The sequence below is a fragment of the Cyrtonyx montezumae genome, unplaced genomic scaffold (assembly GCF_038088225.1).
Source record: "Cyrtonyx montezumae isolate F1298 unplaced genomic scaffold, pur_monq_1.0 scaffold_3, whole genome shotgun sequence".
Classification (NCBI taxonomy): Eukaryota; Metazoa; Chordata; class Aves; order Galliformes; family Odontophoridae; genus Cyrtonyx; species Cyrtonyx montezumae.
In genome coordinates this window covers 101,884,382-101,902,973 of record NW_027072034.1, presented here as the reverse complement: position 1 = coordinate 101,902,973, position 18,592 = coordinate 101,884,382, and the positions used below count along the sequence as shown (strand labels likewise).

The 18,592-nt window shown below is 36.7% G+C and overlaps 1 protein-coding gene across 3 annotated transcripts in view; it reads left to right on the top strand.

Annotated features, from left to right (window-relative positions):
* Positions 1-18,592, top strand: part of ERC1 (ELKS/RAB6-interacting/CAST family member 1) — a 288,678-nt gene that overhangs the window by 153,126 nt on the left and 116,960 nt on the right. For all 3 annotated transcript variants that reach the window (XM_065742565.1, XM_065742566.1, XM_065742567.1), the window contains exon 13: positions 2,695-2,830. In XM_065742565.1, coding sequence (XP_065598637.1) covers positions 2,695-2,830 — 136 coding nt within the window. The remainder of the gene's footprint in view (positions 1-2,694; positions 2,831-18,592) is intronic.

Here is an 18,592-nt window from a genome sequence, read left to right as displayed (position 1 = left end):
CAGTTCAGGGTAATAGCAATTCCTCATTGATAGAAATTCCAGAATTTTTTAGAGAAAAGGCATTGGATTTTTGTTTGGTTTTTTTTTGTATAAATGATGCAGCCTTGTCCTTCATCTAAGAAAAGGCTCAAGTCATGGAACTGAATGGTTGTCTTCAGTGTCCAGTTTCAGAAATTTTGCTTGGGGGAGGGGGGGGGCAGAATCTTTGGCTTAAATTGTGTACCTAGAATTGAAAGGTGTGATTGAATGAAATGATTGAATCTGAAAATCTTGTCCCATCTGTAGTTGGAAGACTTTTGTTTTGTTGTTGTTGTCATTTTTTTTTAATTAGAAGATTGATTTTGATTCTACCTTGTTTTATTTGATAGATTCAATTCTTTATGTACTTGACATGACATATTGCAAAGTGGAGAAAGATTTTAAGCATTGAAAATGATTTTTTTACTTTTAAGTGCTAAATATTTTTAGCAACCATACCTCCAGAAATGTAATTATCCAAAGATTTGGTCTACCAATGCCACAATTATCCAGCAGTGAGGTAATGCTGTAGGAACCTGTGTTATCTGAAAGGTTTGTTGTCCAACTTTTTGTTGCTTTTTAACAAAGGTTCAGAGTAGCAGTTTTATCCTACATAGGAGTTCAAGTTTCCAAACACTACGACAATTACAAACATGACTGAGTAATGTAGGAAATTTTAAGACTACATCTTTGAAACTGCTTTAGGAAACCTCAAATTTGTCTCAAGGTATCTACCTAATTGTTTGGAAGGCAGTAATTTTGCACCAAACATGAGAAAGTGTACATCGTAGCACAGATCCTTATAAATACTCCTTTATTTGAAGAGCACATATTTTTTTAAAGATATTTTGGACTATGCAAGAATTGACATTCCCTATACATACTGTGATCAGGGTTTTGGTTTTATTAATATTGTTGTCTCTTATCTAAACAGCAGATAACAGTAACAAATACCACTTTCCCAGCAGGTGAATCTAAGTTTGCCAGTTTATAAAGAATAATTAATACCCCGACTTTTAATCTAGAAGTTGAACAAGAATCCTCATGTGGAGCTGAATGTGTTAGACTTGCATATTTTCATTTTATGTGTTAACTTAGCTGTACTTTCTCTGTTTATTTTATAGGACAGCTAGAACCATGTATTGTGCAAACTGAGTTGGTGCCAACATAATATTTCCAATATGTTGTTTAATCACTGAGCAAGACTGCTTTCGAGCCGGGCAGTGTGCCCATTACCCATGAGCAGCACTGGGCTAGAGCAACTTAACAATTACACTAGTTGTGTTTAAAAAGCATTTTGACTCAAATCAGCTGTAACTTGGAAAAGGTAGTTAAATATGCCAATAACTTTTTAATATCATCAGAAAAGGACTTTTCCTTTTATTCTTGGTCTCTGGAGGATGTCAGCACTTTTTCTCACTAATAGAAGTTTGTTTAGCACCAAGGAAAATTTGCTATCTTTGCAACTTTTCCAGATCCAGTTGGCTTCCATTGCAAAAAATATAGCGTTTTTGGAAGAGCTCAAAGCACTGACTAGGCCTATGCCACATAATTTGAACATATGTATTGCAAAGAGGTATTTTCTTGATGATACTGTTGTTACTAGTTCTGAAAAAAATATTAAAGCAGAGTTGTTTGTGATCTATTCTAAAAGTATTTCTGAAATACAGAAGAAACATTCTTCCTTCTCTGTGTGGATAACATACCAGATAGGAAGCTAGTATATCATTCTGCTTTCTAAACAGTAAATTAAAGAGCTGTCTCTACTAGTTGCATGATGTTTTGGGGAAATCTTGCAACCAAAGAATTCATCTTTTATTCCAAAATCCAAACTCCAGATATAATTATGGAGAAAAGGGCTGAGGAAGCAAAGCTAGCCTGTTTTGTTTTGATTGGACTGAAAGTTTAGACCTAAGTTCTCTGTGGTCAGGAGGCTGAGATTAAAGGGTCTGTAATTAGATTCAATACTCCATGTGTCTTAATGCCCAAAAAGGCCAAACCCTGTCTGCAAGCAGTGGTAGTTGCCAGGATCATCAAAAATAATTCATAGATGCAAGTGAAAAGGAAATTATGCATGCTTTCTGAAATAGTTTGTTCTTGCTTGCTTTGTCTTGTTTTTTTTCTGTGAAAAGAAAGGATAGGAAATTGCTTAAAATATCTAGTAAACAGGTAGAACTTGAGTTTGAAAATAAATAGTTTTAGTTCTGGAAACAGATTGCCTAGATATTAGTTATTCTTCTATGTTCAAGTCATGCTGCAGTAGTTTTCTTTTCAATTCTTCTGTTATCCTTATATTAGATGTAATGGTACTCAAAGCAAAATGAACTATTTTAGTGTGTGCATTTCTTATATATACATGTCTGCATGAACAGAGAAAAGGTTTCTTTGTACTACGTACTTCAGTCATGAGGACAAATGTGTCCTGTCTTGATTAGTAATTTATACTAAATAGTTAAGGTTTTTGTTTCAGAAATATCCACATTTAAGCTAATAGTAATGAGTAAAATTGTGTTCATTAGACTGACATAACATTTGGTGATAATGCTTGAAAATAAATTAGTTTTGCCATGTGCAAAGTGACTGCACTTGAGGGCACCACTTCTCACTAGTCCAGCTCACAAGCACTAGGCCTGACCAGAAGCTGGACTGCATTCTGAATGCTCTTCTCTCTTACAGGCAAGTCAAAGATCAAAATAAGAAAGTAGCAAATCTGAAGCACAAAGAGCAAGTGGAGAAGAAGAAGAGTGCACAGATGCTGGAGGAGGCCAGGAGACGAGAAGATAATCTTAATGACAGCTCCCAACAGCTTCAGGTAACGTAAGACTTGAATGAAGGCAATATGGTCAATCAGCCAGCCAGCTACATCACCTTCTGCTGTACCTACTGATCTGTTTTCATAGCCATTACACGCAAAATGTATTACTGATTATTTAAAAGGTGACATCTGCCTTAGAGCTCTTCAAAGAAAGCAGACTTTCTGTTTTCTTCAGGGCTTCAGAAAAAAAGGGCTTTTACTGTCAGTTCAGTTATGAAGAACATCATTGAAATAATTTGATCGTTTCGACATTCAGAGTGATGTGGCATTTCTTCCATCACTTGTCTTCTAACAGCTTTTTCTTTAGCTGTTTTGTGTTTTCCTAGCTGCTTTTACCTTATATTGTTCCTTTTCTTCAGCAAATGAAAGATAAACAAGTAAGTATTTTTATAGTAAGCCAAAATTTTTGTGGGGCTACTGAAGGGTCTTGTTTTCTGTGTTTACTCTGCCTTACTTGACAGTAACCTACTCTACCTCATGAACTCTCAGTATGCTTACTAGAAAGTTTGCTTTATTTTGGAAATCATAACATGCTGCTGCCACACCAAATTCTGGTTATCTCAAATCTGTCTAGGCATATGAAATCACTGGTATGAAACCAACTGAAATACTTTTCAGTCTGCTGTGGGTTGATAAGAGCTGTAAATGGTTTATCAGGCAGTTCAGTTTTCAAGTGCTGTTGTAGAAATTTTAAACCATTGCCATGAAATAGAATGAAGGCTGCATGATGCCAAGAGAGAAGATAATAAATATTTTCCCTATGATTTCTTAAATTTACAACAGCAAGTTTCATTTTGGTGGGTGAAAATAAACATAGGAATCAAAATCTACCCTTGAGACCTTTTAAAATTCTTTTTTAAATCTTTAGGACAAGCTTTCTCAAAGGTGCTTTCTTTGTTATCCTTGGTTAAATCCTGGTTCTTGGTACCAGCTGTGTTTGCTCCTAAAACTACAATAAAGACATAGAATAAATCCTAATAGCTCACAAGCAAAGACAAATCCCCTCTTAATTTAAACAGATACTTCTTGACTCTGTTCTGTGGCATTCCAGTGGGATGGTTTCAACTCTTTAAGAACTTTTGAAGGAACCGCAGAAACATGTGTCCATGTGGAATGCTCTCAGATGCACCATTTTGTGGTTTTCCCCTCAGTTCAAGTCCTGCATGTGCACTGCATTGAAATAGTTAAGTTCCAAGTGTATGAAAATGATTTCATAACTACAGATTTTTATAAAAGATGAGAATGTGGGTTTTTTACATCTGCTAATGGGTTTTGTGGCTGTAATGCTATGGCAGTGCACAAGGCTCTTGTTATGTGGCAGCTTAAGTTCAAATAACACAATCTTCCTTGTATTAGTGAACTGTCTTTTAAAATTCCTAAAAAAATCTAATATATGGTTAGATTTTTAATCTGCAATTTGTATAAATCTGTATTTTAAGTTTGGAAAGGTAAGTAGTACTTGACATTTGTTGTTCAACTATTTGCGTGTTGTACTTATCAAATGATACTATCACGTGTTTGTGTTTTTTTTCTTCTAAAGCATGGCTTACCCTATTGGCTTTTTTCCTTGACATTATTCTTTCACTATGTTTTTCTTTCCATTATACAAATAGAATGCACTGAAAAAAGTCTGATATTTGTTCCACCTCAGCTCCTATTAGCATACTAAAATTACTCCTTTATTTTATAGAAACAGTAAGTTATATAATGTGTTTGTACAGCTACACATAGCAATGCATGGACGCTGATAATCTGGTTATTGGTAACTGTGATTCCTGTTAAAATTAGTTAAATTTTACTATAAGTTTCTGATATTCCAAAGAGATTTTATAGCTTGGTGTGACAGCTTTTGCGCAGAAATTGGCAGGTTAAAGAATGATGCTGGTTTGTATCAGACTTGCTTAAGAATGTACAGTTGTCCTCACAATGTTCTATTGAATTCTTTACTTATAAAGTGTTTTAGTGACAGAGATATCATAGATATAGAGCTAGGAATAGCATACTTAGCATAATTTTACATTATTTCCTTTTTTAATTTAAACATCACAATAAAAAGCTTAAATCTAGGAACTAGAAGCAATTACAATTGTTTCTTTTGAGGAAGCCAAGTTATTTGATGTTTTTCTCATTTCCTCTAGTGTTATTTTGTCATGTGTTCAGTAGTTCTGCTGCTTTCTCTATAATCATATGCAAGTATTTCTGAGATAAATATAGATGCTAACAGATGCATGTAAGAACTCAAGACTAAAGTAGTATACTTAACATAAAATGTGTAAGTTATCACAGTGTTAATATTACTTGACTTTCCCTGGTTTATTCTCTGCTTTTGTGAATCTTAACTGTCCCATTTGGGTGGGCTCAATTTTAAAGAGTCTTTCCTCATATTCAACACAAGGCTGAAGGGAATGCTTTCATTCACGGATGAAAAAGGTCTGTATGCTCTAATGAAAATATCAAGTTATGGTAAAATATGGAGTGTTTAATGACAAGTGACAGGTTCAATAAAAACTCCTTCCCTTAGAAGAGCCCTCTGCTTATAGCCTCCCTCTCTCAAGGATTTCAACATTTGGTTTCCTGAAAGTAAAATTTACTCAGGACCACATTTTAGTTTGTTAGCTATGGCGACCTGTCTTCTGTAAAGGCTCTAAAGGGCACTGCCTTCTAATCAATTAAAAAAATATTAAACTTGAGAGGAACATAGATTTTTTTTTTTTATGCAACTATTGTTGGCTTTGGGGTCAGGACACAGAAGCACCAATTTCAGATAATTTTGGTCTTGGTGGTTTTGGCTGGAATTAATAGTATGACATTATGAAATGCTTAAAAATATATGATCTGCATGTTCTTTGGTTGACCGTCTGCAATCCAGTCAAATAAACACGCTCCCAAGCACATATTCCACTCCTCCTCTCTCTGTCCCTAGCAGGCATGTGGTTTCTTTCTTCCTGAGTCCAGTAACAAAATGTTCGTTTATTCAGAAAGCTCTGATGATGGAAATTTGGTATTTTGGGGAGTGGGGGAAGAATGAAAACCATAATGTCTCAATTCTAGTGAGCTGGATAAATGGGTTTCCAAATTTGTCTTTTCCTCCTGAGTTCCCTTAAATCTCAACTCTCTAGAGATCCAAGAGGTTAACGAGTGTCTGGTCTATAAACAGTATGAAAAAGAGGCTCTTGGACTGCAGTAGAAATTTTTTTCTTCAAAGAAAAAAAACTTGGCTATTGTGAAAAGGAAATGATTTGCTGTCTTGTCCTCGAAAGGTAATGCTTACTGAAATTTCAAGCAATGTGAATGGGTTAGTACATATATTTTTTGCCTTTTCCTTCCGGATTCTTCCAGAGTTTTCAGGCTGAATTATCAGAATATTTTGTGGCACGGAGTTGTCTAATACTATTCCTATATTGTAGCAACTGTCCAGCAAATTGCTGCTGAAAAACTGTGCATAAAGAAGTTGTGTAAAATGTATTTGAATACTTTAATAAGAATCTATAATACAAGTTACATTTAATATATTTTTTTCACATCCAAGTATCATTTTTAATCCATTAATTGTGAGCAGACAAGTATATGTTGTTTATTTCCTTGTGATTATATAGCACCCATATCTAGTAAGTATTCAATATCCTTATAGTAGGAAGAACTGAATTTCTATTTAAACAAATTTGTATGTTATGGGGGGCAGGGAACCATTTTGTTCAATTATAACTTTACTGGGATCAAATTCAAGCTAGATGAAATGGATAAGTAACAAAATACCTTCTTATCAAATAAACCTTCTGAATTCAGGTAGATGAGGGAAAGGCTGTTGATGTAGTCTACCTGGACTTCAGCAAGGCCTTTGACACGGTCTCCCACAGTATTCTCCTGAGGAAACTGGCAGCCCGTGGTGTGGACAGGTTCACTCTTCTCTGGGTGGAGAACTGGCTGGAGGGCCGTGCCCAGAGCGTAGTGGTTAATGGAGTTAAGTCCAGCTGGCGTCCTGTTACGAGTGGTGTCCCCCAAGGGTCAGTTTTGGGGCCCATCTTATTTAATATCTTTATTGATGACCTAGATGAGGGAATTGAGTGTACCCTCAGTAAGTTTGCAGATGACACCAAGTTGGGAGGATGTGTCAAACTGCCTGAGGGTAGGGAGGCCCTTCAGAGGGATTTGGATAGGCTGAACAGCTGGGCTGAGCTCAATGGGATGAGGTTCAATTAGACCAAGTGCCGGGTCCTGCACTTTGGCCACAATAACCCCATGCAATGCTATAGGCTTGGGGCAGAATGGCTTGAAGAATGTAGAGAGGAAAAGGACCTGGGGGTGTTGGTTGATGCTCGGCTCAACATGAGCCGGCAGTGTGCCCAAGTGGCCAAGAAGGCCAACAGCATCCTGGCCTGTATTAGAAATAGTGTAGCCAGCAGGAGCAGGGAGGTGATCATCCCCCTGTACTCAGCTCTGGTGCGGCCACACCTCGAGTACTGTGTTCAGTTTTGGGCCCCTCACTACAAGAAGGGCATTGAGGCCCTGGAGCGTGTTCAGAGAAGGGCAACAAAACTGGTGAGGGGTCTGGAGCACAAGTCTTATGAGGAGCGGCTGAGGGAGCTGGGATTGTTTAGTCTGGAGAAGAGGAGGCTCAGAGGAGACCTTATTGCACTCTACCACTTCCTGAAGGGGGGTTGTGGTGAGGAGGGGGTGGGCCTCTTCTCCCTGATAAATAATGACAGGACGAGAGGGAATGGCCACAAGTTGCGCCGGGGAAGATTTAGATTAGACCTGAGGAAACATTTTTTTTCTGAAAGAGTGGTCAGGCACTGGAATGGCCTGCCTAGGGAGGTGGTTGAGGCACCATCCCTAGCGCTGTTCAAGAAGCGTTTAGATGAGGTGCTAAAGGATTTGATTTAGTAGTTGGGTAGGGATAGTGATAGGAGGATGGTTGGACTAGATGATCTTGTAGGTCCTTTCCAACCTTATGAACCTATGAACCTATTCTTCCTGTATCAAAAACTGTTTACAAGGAAGCACCATAGTATCTACACAAAGTCAGTATCAACATTCAAAGATCTGAAAACACAAGTAAAGCTCAACGATTTGCATCCTAAATTACTAGAGAATTTCATCCTGCTGTGATTAGATTTTGAGGGTAAGGTAGCTGAAGTGTTTTAGTCTGATCTGTTGATGGTTATATCATGCTATGTTGAGGAAGTTAGGCTACCTTCTTTCATCAGTTAGTAAAGAGAGAACATACTGCCCTAATTAATTTGTGTACTTAGTTTTGTACAGCATATAGAGAGCCCCTTAAGAAACAGGTTTAAAGAACTCTAAACTTGAGGGTCAAGATTTCCTCCCTAACTTACTAGGCATTGTCAGCTTTGAGGCAAATTAGTTATGCTGTGTAAAATGGTGTTACATGTTTTTTGGGGGATAAATGAATTTCAAGTGCTAAGTTCCAGGGCAATTTCTCTTCTATAATGACCAGTGACATATCAGATTCCAGCCTACCCTGCCAGCTGCTGGAATGTACTTTTTTTTATCTCTTGGATAACACAGCTCAACATATTAACGCCCACAAAGCTGTCAGATATTGAATTTCAGCATGGAAGAATCCGTTTTTTATGCCATCTTGCATCTGCAGCTTTTATTACTAAAAACACAACATATCAGATGTATTTTCTCACTGAGTTCAGATCTCTATTTGAGAAGTATTCAGATCAAACTGTTCTTTCTCTTTGCCTTCATCTCCCTTCTCAAATACTACAATAAGAAGGAATTAGAGCCTTCCTATTGCTGGATAATTCTTGGTGCTACCAAGCCTTGAAAGTGTTTTTCATTCCTGGATCTGACTAGATGCCATTGTCACCAATTCAAGTGTCTCTGATTTTATTAAATGGTATATTCCATTCTAGGTTTTCTTATTTCTATCCTTTAAGACAGAACTCCAGGACAGGAAGCATGGAATGTGGATTCCCTTTGCAATTCAGTTTTTGAGAAATTAACTAGTATTTTTGAGGGAATAACTTTTCTTATGAATCACTGGGTTGTTCCACAGTTTACCAAAAGGGAAGAAACTTAACACTGTTATGAGATTTCAGTAATTAAGTAAAAACAGAATTTTAATTCACACATCATGTGAATCGTGTTTTTCTGTGTCTGTCTTCCGGTATTACACAGAACTTTTCTTAATAAAAGCACAGAGGTTATGTGCAAATACTGGATTTAAAGGAAAGTCATTCCTTGTAAAAAGATTAATGGAATGAATGTATGCAAATTATGCCTCCTTTTAGATTTAAACTATGCAGTAGTACCCAGAAACTAGTTATGGGATTTACTGACCCTCCAGCCCTTCCCTTTGTCTGAGACATTCTGTGACAGCTGGCTATGCACTGGAAAGCAGAATGTGCATATGCAGTAGTAACTTCAATTTGCATCATGATTTATGATGTCATGATAATGTTAATGATGTAACATTCTAGTAGTGATTTTCAGTTCCATCATCTTTTACAATATGTAAATCTCTCCGAAAGCAATGCCTCCTATTTATTTCCAAGGTAACTATGAAAGATACAAAGTGCACAATATCACAATCTGATTGCGTAAATTCTCAGCTACAAAAAAATATTTTTTAACACAGTCACCGGTGTTAACTATGCATTTTTGCCAGTGATGAACAAGAGCTTGCATGCTGCGCTCATAAACATCTGCACCAGCAGAGGTGACCCATCATGTCACAGCTGGTACAGCTGCCCACACACAGTCCGACTTTCACTGTGGTCAGATCTAATGTTTGGTCTCCATAAAAGTTCAGCAAGCAACAGTGAATATCAGTGGGTGCCAGTTTTTCTGTTACACTTTTTCTTCATACGCATTTCCGTGTCAGACACCATTCTGCCAGACTGCCCCTTTGCTGCCATCTGTCGTGTGGCAACAAAATGTAATGGAGGATTGGTGGGAAAGTTCAACCTCTACTGCCATACCACCAACATCTGCCTCTTATTTTGTGACCCAGTATAATAAAATTGGAGGCATTACTTTCGGAGCCGCCCTCAGTACAGAAAATAGTGTTCCACAAACAGTACATTCTATGCATTTTTGGAGGGTTGTAATTTTCAGCACAGTGTGTGCAGTTACTGTAGATACAGCAAACATTTAACTGTGGCGGGTGCCTGGAGAAAAACTAGTTCTTGTTCTTATCATGTCGTAACTCTCCCTGTCAAGAGGGCTTTTCCTGACTTTCCTGGATGTCTGGGAGGAGTTCCAAAAATGACGACCTTGTAGCTAGGTTTTTGTGACTTATGCTGAAGTTTCTATTTGGGAATTACTTTGAATTTTAGCCTACTTTCAGGTGTTAAAAATTCATAATTAGGCATGCCTGAATTTCTATCTCAACAAGACAGTAGTGCATGCAGAAATGACCTTCTAGCTGAAAGAGAAAGTTCCTTCATTTTCTTTACTGAATTAATGAAATGGAATTTATTTCAAGGAAGATCATGAAGGCTTGCTAACAGATTGTAGGAGGGTAAAGAGGTGAAGATAGTAAAAACTTCTTAAGAATCAAGAAGGAATGAAGTCAAGTCCTGCAGCATCTGTCCGTATGAAGTTTGTTGTTAGGAATATTAGTCATCTCTTATCCTTCCACATATGGGTCCAATGGACTTTGCAAAACAGCAGGTTCTCCATTTACTAAAAGGAGGTTCATCAAAACAAGCTGTCATGTTCAGTAAGCCTTAGGAGTATTTACCTGGGTCTGCTTCTAATAGCAATTTTCTGCATTTTCCATACCCAAGTCTGATAACTATTTTTCCAAATAACTGCACACAGGCAGAGAATACAGTAGCACTGGTGGCCATTAAAAAGTTTTTATTTTCTCAATTTTCTGAGATTTCTGAGTTTTTGATGGTTTAATTTTCTTCCATTGTGAGCGGAGATACATTGTGGTGACAGCCCTATCTCAAGTTTTAGTGAAGTTGTTTTTTCTGATATGTACTTACAAGGTCTAAGCAATTTCATTGTTGCTTCTGTGTGCGGCATTGCATGTTGAAGCAACAACAAATAATGCACTTTTGAACAGAAAATTATTTGTCTCAGAAATATGTTTCTTGCAGTACAAATTGTTTGGGTGTGTTAAAGGAGGGAGATGTATGCTTTTCTTCCCACTGAAGTCTAATAGACAATTTTGAGCACCAGAATAAATATACAGTCCTCTTCTTTAATTTGATTTGGCAGTTCTTTAGAGATTGAATCTGCAGTTTCTATGTAATAGAAGTTTATACCGTCAAGGAATTGTTAAGAAATTGCCTTCTGTATTTGACCAGATGAGAGCAATCCTTATAGAGTGCTTGTTACCATAACATTCAGAGAAACTAAGCATGAGAACAGACTCAATATTTAGAATGGATCATTGTCTCCCTGGTCAGACGTTTAGCAATGTGCTCTGTTTGTTTTCACTTTACTGTGTAGTTTACCATGCATGTATTAGGTTCAAGCTAGACTTAACACACTGCCTTCCCCTCTTTTAAAAAGATGAACTATGTTACTCTGTCTTGTTATATAATGTAAAAAATGCTCTGCAATTTTGAACATCCAGCTGGAAAAATTTCCTGAAAGTCAGTGCATACAACTGGAATTAAGCAGCCTCCCAGTTATCCTGATATTTCCTTTTTTCTGAATTGAGATTTGTAGTGAGAGAAAGCTATTACAAAGCTTGAGAATTCTTCATAGAGGAAAGAAGACTCCCTACATTCTCAATTTCCCTTTGATCCATCGGGAGTATTATTCTCCAGACACACTTTCACCCAGTTGTTACTACAGCAACATTAGGTGTCAGTGGAAGAAGAAACCTGCTTTTTGTACTCTGTTGCCTGTCTGGCAAAGAGCATTGTTGGTACCCCTTATGATATGCCAGAAGCTAAGGACTGTGAAGACTGGGCTGCTGAGTGTGTGCCAGCAAACTTAACCACTTGATGTTTTTTGCAAGGATTTTTTTTTTTTTTTCCGAGATTAGTATCTGAGTTCAGACTCCTTTCCTAAAAACTGTCAGAGAGATTAATGTAACTGTTGACAGCATGGTGTGGTTCCTATGAGGAGGTCTCTCTTGAGAGCAGAAAACATTTGAGGGCCAGATTTAAGCAAAACAATAGGAATACATTCAAGGGGAAAAACAGCTCTCTTTTCACTTTAGTGTTTTATTTCATGAGCCTGAGAAATGGCAATAAATTCGCATTTTTCTGTCTTCTGTTTTTTTCTTTCTCCCTTAAGCTTTTCTTGTTTTTACTTGCTGTGAGGAAAATTGTTTCTAACTCATGTCTCCCCAGGAATAAAAATGTTCAGTTACCACAGCTCATTTCATAGTTTCATTGTGTAGTAAAGTTGCTATTCTGCCTTTTTTCTTGTTTTGACCAACAAAATAAGAAAGAAGATGAGGTGATGCTGTAGACCTGAAGACAGTGTTCATGATTTATTTTGAAATAATAGTAATACACGCAGATTTTTTTTCTTTATGGCATATACTTGTGGCAACAAATGCTTCAACATTTGCTTTAAAAATTTTCATGTGACTGATCTCATATAATAATCAACCTAATTCACTTCATTCTGATTCAGTATTATTCCTTAATCTTGCTTAGCAAGGTATCCAAATTATCCTTAAGCTGCTGTTCTTTTCCTGTAGAAACAAGCCTATTCTGCCTTTAATTAGCACTTTCTCTGTTGAATTTTCCTCAGCTAAAGTTTACATACTCTTCATATTCATATGTAACAGTGCTACTACTCTTACTGTGATGTGTAAATATTAGCTTGCATTGAGGCTTTGGTTACAGGTCATGTATTCATATCTGTATCTTTTGTTGCTGAAGCCTGAATTCTAAGTCTTGCTACTTTTGAGGTCAGATGATTTTCCAAAGACACATTTTGAGAGAATACAAGTTATTGGAATTCAGTGTACCAACACAGATTCATGCAATTCTAATGTACAGCTTTCTATGCCAGTCATGTTCTTTTCCCTTCCTCCTTTTGAAGAATTGCTGGATACTCTTAATCTGTTAACAGTTTTTGCACTGTAAGTGCCTGTGTCTTAAGATCTGTGTGCTGTGTTACTAGGTATTGTTTTATATGGAGGCAATGCTCCTGGTCAAACATGGCAAATGTAATATTTTCTTTAAATAAGGCAACATTTCTGAGTTGTCAATTTATTGAGGATACTCATAGTCATTTTGGACAGTATTCTTCGTGGTTATTGAATTACTAATTACACAAAACACTGGCTATGTAATAAACAATTATCAGGTTAAGGTATATGAGAGGGTTGGGGTTTTTTGATTCACGAACTAAAGAGAGGTAGGTCTTACAGCTGCCCTGATGTATTAGTACAATAATGTTGGCAGCACTAATGTTGCAAAGGAGTGTTTAATGGAATAGAGTTATATCAAGGGAGTAACTCATGGTTTCAAGCTTATTAACAGTGCAGTTAGTTTAAACTGTCGCTGTTTTTTGTTGTAATCCCATATGAATTTACATGTCTTGAGTCTTAGTCTTGATTTGCATATGAAGAAGAAATCTTTTTACAGTAGTGTTTCCCTGATTAACCTCTCAAGGAAAAATTAAAATATAACGAGAAATCTATTGCTTTGCTACACAAGCTGCTTAACAGTAAACCTGTTTATTAATGTTGGCAAGGTCTGTCCCAGTTGTTACTAATGGAAAGTGCATATACAAAATGAGCATACCTATCTGATTGCTGCGTTTGGCATGCCTAGCTTGGAATAAGAGGAAAGAAGTATCAAAAATCATGGTAGCTATCAGGAAGAGAAGGTGGCAGTTTCTCATCTATTTATTCTGTTCTACCATTTCCTCTTAGGAAAATGTCTCTCTGTGTCCTACTGTCCTTAAATGTTGGTCCTGTTCTCCTTCCTCTCCATCCTCCTTCAAGCAATGTATAAGTAATCTGTACTGCAGTACAATTCCACTTCAGTTTGTACTTTGTATTGGAAATACAGAGCTTTATGATGGACGCTGTATTCAATTGGTATTGATTAGGATCCTTTCCTACTGTTACCTGCAAGCTCTGTGTATTTCAGATTGCTGCTAATGCTGTATGTTTTGGAAATGTTTTTTGAAAAAAACACAGCTATGAGTGGTAGTTTATAAAACAATCTTGGAAGAAAAAAAACTGAATGGCTGGCACTGTTCACACATTTTGGAGACACATTGTATAATGCTCAGAAACATTCCTAGACAGTATTTCAAGCAATAATAGTAGTATACAAGAGTTTTGTGGGGAGCCTTCTTTGTGTTCAAGAAACAGACAATATCAAATTGTTTCTCTTCACTAAGATTTTTTTTCTCATCTTTTACTTCCCCTTCACTTAAGGTGGATCTATTAATAGTAATGTGTATGCATCTAGGTGATATCTCTTATGCTGTGCCTTTAACTGCTGATATATTTTGTGTCTTTTCATGATTTTTTTTTCTTCCTTGTAAATGTGTTTTAGGGAAAAATGTATGCATGTTTTGCCCTTACTGTTATACACGTACGACATGCAGAATACTGTTTACATCTTTATATACTTCTAAATTATTACTTTCACTTATATCTGCCTTCTAGTTCTGTTGCCGTTGTATAGCACTGTCACCTCTGTTTGCTTTACTGCTTCTTTGTGACCTACGTGTTTGAGAACAGAGGTGAGTTCACATAACATCTGACAGATTAATTAGTACCATATTTATTTTCTTTGCATGGAGAGAAGAACATGTTTTTTTTTTTTGCAGATGCTTAACACTTCAGTCAGCTTCTGTATAAGTAATCTTGACACTCAACTAATTTCTCATCATAAAGTTGTCATGATATCTTATAGATGTATTTTACTATCCGGATGTTGTTTTTTTTTTCTTTACTCCTTAGTAGCCAGGAAGGCTTCTTTAATAGCCATGAGGTAGAAAGCCATGAGGACTTGTGCAGGGTGGAAAAGCTATGTGGCTTTTAATTTTCATTACTGTGCATATTAGTAACTTCTCTCCTTGAGTATATTTTATGATTTTCTCAAGTCACTGCATATGTAACATTTACATTGTACAATCATCTCATGTACAAGAGCAGATATTTTTGTGAGCAGCATCATTTATAACTCACCTATACGTACAGGACTATGCTGTTCCAAACACCACTCCATTTTTCTAGTATCTTTCTGCTTCAAAACAGAAATTCACTGGTTATTTCTCATAAACTGTTGGCGTTGTTGTGCTTTCTTTTTTCTGTGTTGGGTTTTTTGTTGTTGTTGTTGTTGTTTTTTGATGTGTGTGTGTTAATTTTAATATACTAATTCAATTACATTTATCTTGTGTCGACTGACAATATTTCTTTAAACAGTTCTCTTTCTACTGGAAATATTTTTGTTGCTTTTTTCTGCAACTAATGATCCACAAGTGCACATATATTCTGGATGTACGCATCTTCTCATTTTTTGTTATGGCATTCTCTAGCAAATGTGTTTAACCCCGTCTGCAGTCCCTCATATTTTCAAAGCAATGCTGTGTCTAGCTTCATCTCACTTCCCTCTCAATCCCTAATGCAATGAAATTCTTCTAATGCAATTTTTCTCCTATTGTCTCCTGAAGTTATTTTTCTTCATTTATGCAACTTGTCAGGGTAGAATTCCAATTCATGTGTCTTATTTGGCAGACGCAGTTTTCCAGATGTTGACATATGCTGTCCTAATGAGTTGTCATCATGTATCTCAGTCTTTGAGCTTGCCAAAGATATGGAAACATTAGTTGAGGATGTCCTACTTGGCAATTCTTTTCAGCTCTCAGACTGTTCCTTTCATTCAGGAACTTGTGGTAATTACATTTGCTGTTTCTGGACTTAGGAAGAAGCCCTTTTTTGTCTCACTTTGTGAGTGACAGAGACTTCATATAAATTTATTATTTCAACTTAGCCAACTTTTGCCTAGACAGATGTTTCACCCTCACAAGCAAACTCTGAACTTCAGTTCTTTCACCATTTGAGAGTAACAAGGTAGCTGTATGCAGCACTGATTATAGTAACTTTAACACTGGTAGTGACCTTTCTGTCAACTCCACTATTTGCTCATGCCCATCAATGTATATAGTATCAGCTATTACACAGGAGTTTGTCTCTGCTACTTTGTTTTCAGAATCATCAGTTATGGATCTACTTTCATGTACATTTTGGAACCAAGTTATAGACTACCCTACAGGTATTTCCCTCTTTAGGAATTTACAGTCTTTTTTTATTTCTCTCTCCAAGACAGCTATTGTTGTGGGTTTTTTTTCTCTTTTACTGCCATCTTCTTCAGCGAATCACATTGAATCATAGAATGGCTTGGGTTAAAACAGACCTTAAGGATCATAAAGTTCTAACCCCCTGCCACAGGCAGGGTTGCCAGCTGCTAGAAACAGTAATGAACAGAGAGAAAGAAACAATTCACTGTGGGCATCTCCAGCACAAGAAGTTGCACAAGGGCCCCAAGTACTCTTTTGAGTTATGCATCATAGTTTACTGTCCTTTAGCATTTACCCAATATATATCTCTCTTTGAAAACCCAATAAGTCAAAATAGACTCGTCAGTGAAAGAGAAATTTCTCCATTTATGAGTGACAATCTTCCGTAATTTTCTTGTTCAGAGACTTCTGTGAGTAGCAAAATGTGGAATAAAATGAAGGAGTTTCACGGTGCTCACTTGAGATTTAAAAAATTGTGATTTTTTGCTTCTGAAATAAAATGAGACATCAATTCCACCTTTCGATACCACATTATTGTATATTCACTTAAAGCTTCAGGACTTCCTTAAAAAGGCCTTCAGTTTTTTACAAGTATTTTTCAGAGGAAAGAACAGCAAAAAAAAAAATAATAATAATCACTAACTATTTGATTTATATCCACCAGTTGCTCTCTTCTCAAGCATACATTTATGGTTTTGTCATAGCATCTTTCCTCCTGGGCTTAGCAGTGCATTAGTGCAACCAACACTGCAGTACTGTGTTCTTCCTTTCTCATTTATGCAAGTACTAAGGGCAAAATATGCTAAATTACATTAATTACGGGGTTATATGAAAATGATCTTTCCCTACGTAGGTGTGCGTTCCTAGTTCTAAGAATCATTTTAACAGACAAAAAAAGCAGTTAATTGCCCTCTCAACTATTAACTAATCTTTCCCAAGAGTTAACCAGAGAAATCCATCTAAATTTCAATTCAAACAGTAAAATTAAGCTGTAGAGATGCAGTTTCAAAGAAGTTTGCCAGGATACCTCAGGTTTAATTGATCTTAAATGCCTTGATGAAAACTTGCATCCTATTTCATGCATTTTCACAAAGCTTCATGGCAGATAACATATTACATGAATGCAGGAAAGATTAAACTGATACATCCTTTTAACATGCATCACTTGGACATCCTACCACTTCCTTCCTGAAGTGAAATAAAAAGCTCAGAAATGTGTGTCAGTCACACCTCCTTTTCCTTTCAGTCTTAACAGCAGACATGTATTGGAATGGGTTTTGCATACGAATCAGCTACAGGATCATAGTGTTTGTGGAAAAAAAATATTTTGTGCCTGAACTCCTGGCACTCCCACAGCGTTGACTGGGTTTTTCATTTTCACTGTGGTGTCACCAGTGAGCATAAAGGCAGAGATATCTCCCTGTCCTTGTTTAATTCCCTCTCTGCCATTGAATCTCACACATACGAGGCTCAGGAGCAGAGCTGAGTGAGGGTCACAGGGACGTTTGGGTAGGTAATGCATCTCAAAGAATGCAGTTACTGTGCAGGTAAGTAACACTTCTTTCTTCTTTCCGTACAGTTGTGTATAAAATTCATGAAAGGAAACTGCTATGGTCAATCACTCTGCAGTTTGATCAGACTAACTGATGATAAGCTTGCACCCTGTGTCACATTCTAATATATGTAGGAAGTAACACAAGTTTTGCTCTAGCCCCCTACTTAAGAGGATAAATACATTTTGCTATTGGGGTTACCTACTTCAGCAGTATATGAAAAACTGGGAGACAACAGTTTTATTTTTCCTGCAATAAAGTACCTGTATTACCACAACTTCTTCATCTGGAGAGGGCATAATTATATTCTGTTAATGTTGAATGGTTTCTGATTTCCTTTCTAAAATTCTTATTTTCTTCCTATTTGGTAAATTTTAGTTTAGTTTTAGTTTTCCAGAACAATTTGAAGAATTAAAAGTCAAAATATTCTATTTCTGTAGAAAACCCCAGGCATAATACGTAATGGTAGTTATGATTTACACAGTACTTTCATTCTAGAAGTTTAATGCTTCTCACAATAATGATAAAGTATTTCATGTAATTAAAAAGAGGAAAGCCGCAGCAGCAGCATAGGTTGAAGTTCAACATAAGCCTATCATGTTTCAGACTGTTGAGCCAAACAATTGGGAAAACTTGGTATGTTAAAAGGTGAATGCTAGTTTGGCTTTATTTATGTTTTCTCTATTGGAGTGATGTGTTTGAAACAGCAGCGTGTGTTTAAAATAAATAAGTAAATAAATAAAACTGATCATTTAATGGTGGAATAAGAAGGGATGTAAAGAAAATATTTATTTAAAAATTTCCTACAATTATTCTGCGCTTTGAAGTGCTGCTGGTGTCTGACTGTGGGGCCATCTGCTGCTCTTCCAGGCAGAGATGTTATTTTGTGAAGTGGGTAGACACACTGTGACACTGTTAAGAGCAAGAAACTATTGTAGCTCTTTGAACTACAAGGTGGATGTTTGTAACTAAGGTAACTTTGCGGGATGGG